The following is a 5,964-nucleotide window of genomic DNA, read 5'->3' as shown; positions in this document are numbered from 1 at the left end:
GAGACCAGCCTGGTCTACAGAGCTAGTTCCAGGACAGGCTCCAAAGCCACAGAGAAATCCTGTCTCGAAAAAACCAAAAAACCAAAAAAACAAAAACCTTCTCCCCCAAAAAACAAACAAACAAACAAACACAAAACTCTGAGATGAAGAGATGAACGTACCACATGCTCAATTCCACTGTACTCTCCTTCTGTGTTCTCTCGGATGGTGACAATGTTTACATCCGTATAAGGGGTTTTATAACCTTCAATGGAGACGCACGGCCGGACATTGGCATAAAGGTCAAATGTCTTACGGAGCAATAGATTCATAGATGGATGGCCAGCTGCTATTGGGGTCTTTAGTGGGCCTGTAAGGAAGAACAGTCACATGACAATAGGATATACTTGGTCTCACAGGAAACCCTAACTAACTCACCTGGCTTCTGTAAAATGTGTTCTGGCTTAAACTTCGCCCCTCCCTTAGACCATCTCAGGTCAAAAAAACAGTTCCATGGGAGAGCAAATAAAGAAAGAAAAAGATTCAAGAGGAGGAACAAATCCTCTAGGGAGGTTTCAGGGATAGGGCCTGCATTTCCTGTCCTGAGAACGTCTGAGGACCAACACTGCATCAGAAGCCTAGTATCTGCTGAGCCTCAGTGCTCAAAAGGGAGGGATGCTTACAATTACAAGAAAAAAAAAACAACCCCAGAGAAATAACTTGGCCTAAGCTTACCAGCCAGTGGCCCACAAAAGATGGACCTGAACATGGTTTAAAGCCTGTGCCAAATTTCAAACTATCATGTGCTAATTATTCTGAACCATGGCCTTTAAGCATGTATAAAGAAAATAAAAACATTAAAAGTCTGACTAGAGGTAAATGGAGTTAAAAATAACAGACACAGTAAAGTTGGTATTGGCCAGCAATACTTTAATGTTGTTACTAGAGTCTTAAATGTCCCAGGGCTGAAAAGATGGCTCAGAGATTAAGAACACCAGTGGCTCTTCCAGAGGTTCTGAGTTCAATTCCCAGCAACCACATGGTGGCTCTCAACAGTCTATAATGAGATCTGGTGCCCTCTTCTGGCTAATAGGCATATATGGAGGAGACAGAACACTGTATACATAATAAATAAATAAATCTTAAAAGAGAGAGGGAGAATGAACTTTTGCCAGGTGGTGATGGTGTACACCTTTAATCCCAGCACTAGGGAGGCAGAGGCAGATAGATCTCTGTGAGTTCAAGGCCAGCCTAGTCTATAGACAGAGTTCCAAGGACAGGCTCCAAAGCTACACAAAGAAGCCCTGTCTCAAAAAATCAATCAAACAAACAACAACAACAAATGTCCCAAATAAGAAATAATCATCTCAGGCCAAGAATATACTTCCATGGGAGAGCAAATAAAGAAAGAAACATCTAGAGATGTATGACTGTGATTCCAGCACTCAGAAGGCTAAAACAAGAAGAATCTCAAGTTTAAAGCTAACCTTGCGCATAAAACAAGTGCTAGGTCAGCTGGGCTATACCATGAGACCCGGCCTCACAAACATAAAACATTCAATAAATAAACAGGTACCTCAGATACTTCATAAAAGGAGCGCTTTACTTTTGATAGACTGTCAGGCTGTACTTGGCTGACATACATATACTCTCAAAACAGAATGCCTGGGAACAACCAAAGCCTCCTCTCCACTGTACCTTTCAAGCCCATCTTGTTCTTATCCATGGACTCTTTGGCTTCTGGAGGGATCATCCACTTTCCTCCTGGTCCTTGAATGGCAGTGACATTCCGCTCCTCCCATTGAATAGGGGCCTACAAGTCACACAATAGCACAGTGAACTGAACACACTTGAACAACTCCAGCATTCAGACTACAATGATGGTGCATCAAGACTGGATGCAACTAGTAAACACATTGACCATAAGGTCCTGAAAGTCCCTTAGTGTGATATTCACTAGTGTGCCCCAGGGATTCTCTGCTTTACTCTGGCCCAGCCATCACATCCAGCTGCCACCTGCTCACTTATTTTCTTCACAAGGACTCTTAAGGTAACTATAATTAGATTAACATAAGAAGGGGGTATAAGGTTCACAGAAATGATTCATAGTACTAATAGATGGATGAGCCTTGAAACCACAATGCTAAGAGCTAAAAGTCCACCAGAAAAGACCATGTATGAGTCTATTGATATGAATAGGTTATCAGATCTACAGAGAGAAAGCAAATGATTACCTGGAGCTGGGGCAGACCTAGAGTGACAGCTACACATTATGGGTTATCTTTTTTGGTGATAAAATTGTTCTAAATTAGATGGTTTTTGTGTGTGGCTGCACAACTCTGAATATACTAAAAATCACTGGAGTGGATGGTACAGTTATTTGTGGATGCTTTTTTACTGTTGCAGTGAATATAGAAAGGTCAGATATCAGCTCTGGTGTTGGTTCTCTCCTTCCACCGTATTAGAGACAGGGTCTGTTGCTGCTCACTGCTGCATATGCCAGGCTAGCCGGTCCTCTCACCTCACAACAGAAGGGCTGGGACTGCAGACACATGCTACAGCATCCAGCTGAACTCAGGCCCTCACGCTTGCACAGCACTTTACCCACAGCCAACTCCCCAGCCCTGCACTGTACCATTTTAATGAGTGATGTGAATATTATGTGAATTATATCTTAATAAAACTGTCCAAAGAACAAGAAACTACCTATGAAAGTCCTGGTTTAAAGCACAAACTCATGTTCCCTTCTCCCTCCACCTGTCATATGAGAGCTGACATCTGCCAGCCAGCACACTGTCTGCACACAGCCAGACAGAGAAGTATAGAAAAAGATGTGGACCTTGTTCAGAAGGAGCTCACAAGCATTATCTCATCTGCAGAAACTCACATTTGAAAAAAGAGAGTTGATATAATTTCAATAAATTTCATTCTTCAACTCATGGCTATTTTTTTTTTACACTACACAGTTCTAACAACAATAAAAAGCCAAATTACAGTCTTAAGTCCCCCAAACAAAAATTTAAGATATCTACCTAAACTGAAAGTTGGGCTGTAGGAATAATATTCCATGCTTGACGGCAACACCAGAACAGAAAAAAAGACATAATTCAGTGGTAAGTGTTATAATTTATTTAAAAATGCAGTGAAGGGAAGTCATACCATGTAACAGGGCTCACATAAGAGGTTTAATAGAAGAGAGAGAAGGGGCAGAGAAGGGGACAGAGAAGGAGATGGGGGTGGGGGGGAGCCAAGACTGGTTCCTGGGGACAAGGGTGGCAGAAGAGAATGAGAGAGAGGGAGAGAGAGAGAGAGAGAGAGAGAGAGAGAGAGAGAGAGAGAGAGAGAGAGAGAGAGAGAAATGAGTAACGGGCAAGGCTCACCTTTTAAAAGGGAACTTAGTGGATGTGCACAAGAGGTGCTCTTAGCGGCTGCAGCTGAGGTTGTTTTCTGTAAGGATCCCAAGGGCGGGCCAGTGCAGATGCCTGAATACTAACAAACATTCCTCCCTCTTAACTTAAAAAGGTGAGGAGTTAGAAAGGGGTAGCAGGTGAGATGGGGATGAGGACACTGTGTTCTCGAGACTGCTTCCTGTTGACCTTAAGGGGTGTAGACCATATTTGGGGGACCTGAGAAATCTGGGGTTCATCACATCCTAGGGTAGATGGCTATTTCATTTCACTGTCCGTGCCCTGTGGAGCCGTTTGGTGCCTCTTGGACCTGGTAAAATACTTTTCGAGGTGGATCCAAGTGGACTCCCTGGAGCTCACAAGAACTGAAAGCAGCTGTTCCTTTCCCATCACCACAGCATCACCCTGACACCCTCTTTCTATCTCATTTATCATAAGACACAATGGTTGACTACTGAGGACAGTCAAGAGTAAAAAGTGAAACAGAACAAATTTGTACCCAACTAGTAAGGCTGTCTCCCTTGTATCACTCTGAATCAGGCTAAACACAGAGAATAACCAAATTCCAGAATGATTCAAACTACTTCTAAAAACTGCCAATACTGAATGGAAGGCAAAGCTGCCAGTGAACGAGATTTGTTATAGGTGAAAGAGAGCAAATCAGAAAGCAAATTTGTTGCAGGTGGAAAAGACAAGAACAGAAAGCGATATCTAAGGGGTATTTGGACGAGATCTGACCACAAAGGCAGATGAGTTTAGAAGCCCTTAAATCGGGCACTAAGCGTAAAAGGTGGAGGTATAGGCGATGCCAAAGTTCCCATGAATGGGGCAGAAAGTGAGACCCAAGGGTCTGTAATTCCTATCTTCCTAGGAATTCAGAGGGGGTTGATTTTGAGAAGTCACAGGCTGCTCAGTAATTCATCAAACACAGAGCAGGGGCCAAGGGCTCCAAGCCCGAGAGAGCCATGGTTGCCTGGTACCAGGGTTTAACAAGGCTAAGGAGATGAGAAATCACACTTGAGAGATGAGTCCTAATTTGTGGGAAATGGCCAGAGGTGGAAAAAAGGGGGCCCACCAATCATGCCAGTGTCGGATGGAGGAGCCCAGTGATCCATTCGTTGGAGAAATAAGGCTGTCCTATGAGGAGTGGGTTCCAGAGTCCCAGCATGCCTCAGACTGCCGGTGGGCAGGAGGAAGCACAGGAAAGTCTTTCCCAGTCAGGGAACCAATGTTGTAATTTATTTAAAAACCCCATGAAGAGAAGTCACACCATGCAACAGGGCTCACATAGGAGGTTTATTGGAAAAGGAGAGAGAAGACAGAAAGGAGGATAGAGAAGGGGACAGAGAGGGGGGCAGTGACTGGTCCCTGGGATAAGAGTAACAGAAGAGAAAGAGAGAGAGAGAGAGAGAAAGAGACAAGAAGTGGACAAGGCCCCTTTTAAAAGGGAATGTAGCAAACGTGAACAGGAGGTGCTCTTAGTGGCTACAGCTGAGGACACATCCTGTAAGGACCCCAAGAGCGGGCCAGTACAAATGCCTGAATACTAACAACAAGGATTCCTGCTTAGCATGTGCAAAGCCAAGTTTAATCTCCAACACACCAAAACTATAATACATGAAAAAGCTTCTTTCAAAAATCGCCTATATAACTTCTAAGGAATTTTCTGTTAGATACAGTAAGGCAGGCAGGTGAGTGGGCAAAATTTAAACACCTTAGTCCCAAGCAGGGTTTAAAGAGTCACAAGTACTGCAGTGCTATCTGATTACAACTATCCATGACAGTGACAGCACCAAGACAGGTATGATTAAAGGGACAATCATCCAGCTCTCAGGAGGCTGAGGCTTGAACACTACAAAATCAAGGCCAGCCTAAGCTGCACAGTGAGCTCTAAACCAGTCCAGGCTTGAGAGCGGGACTCTCTCAAAAATAAACAGGAGCTGGAGAAACAGTTCAGCGGCTTAGATCATCTGTTGCTCTTGCAGAGGACCCAGGGCTTAACTTCCCATATTCACATGATGGCTCACCACCATCCATCCACAACTTCACTTCTAGGGATCCAACAATTTCTTCTGGGCTCCACAGGAACCAGGCAAGCATGTGATATACATACATACTTGCAGGCTAAACACTCTTATGTACAAAACAAAACAAATCTTTAAAAAAGGTAAATAAATAAGACCACCTTTTTGGAGATGGTCTCACTAGGTAGCCCTGGCTGGTCTGGAACTTGTTACATAGCCAAAGCTGGCCTTAAATGCAGAAATTTGCCTGTCTCTGCCTCCTAAATGTTGGGATTGAGGCCTGGACAACCACATTCAGCTTTAAATTAATTTTATTCATTTATTTACTTGGGTGCACTTATGTATGTTCATGTGGGGAGTGTGTGTATGCCACAGTATGGGTGGAGGTCAGAGGACAACTATCTAGAGCAGGTTTTCTCTTCCCCCATGCAGGAGCTGGCGACTGGGCTCAGGTCACCAGGCTGGGCTGTGAGCGCCTGTGACTGGGCTCAGGTCACCAGGCTGGGCTGTGAGCGCCTGTGACTGGGCTCAGGTCACCAGGCTGGGCTGTGAGC

General features: G+C 44.3%; 1 protein-coding gene across 2 annotated transcripts in view; it reads right to left on the bottom strand.

Moving 5' to 3' along the window:
* Positions 1-5,964, bottom strand: part of Idh3a (isocitrate dehydrogenase 3 (NAD(+)) alpha) — a 23,399-nt gene that overhangs the window by 9,013 nt on the left and 8,422 nt on the right. For both annotated transcript variants that reach the window (XM_013346282.2, XM_026779171.1), the window contains exons 4-5: positions 1,678-1,792; positions 162-349 (exon numbers count right to left, since the gene is read on the bottom strand). In XM_013346282.2, coding sequence (XP_013201736.1) covers positions 162-349; positions 1,678-1,792 — 303 coding nt within the window. The remainder of the gene's footprint in view (positions 1-161; positions 350-1,677; positions 1,793-5,964) is intronic.

The sequence above is a fragment of the Microtus ochrogaster genome, chromosome 5 (genome assembly GCF_000317375.1).
Source record: "Microtus ochrogaster isolate Prairie Vole_2 chromosome 5, MicOch1.0, whole genome shotgun sequence".
Taxonomy (NCBI): domain Eukaryota; kingdom Metazoa; phylum Chordata; class Mammalia; order Rodentia; family Cricetidae; genus Microtus; species Microtus ochrogaster.
Note: the sequence above shows the minus strand (reverse complement) of the source record. Positions and strands in the feature narration are given on the sequence as shown.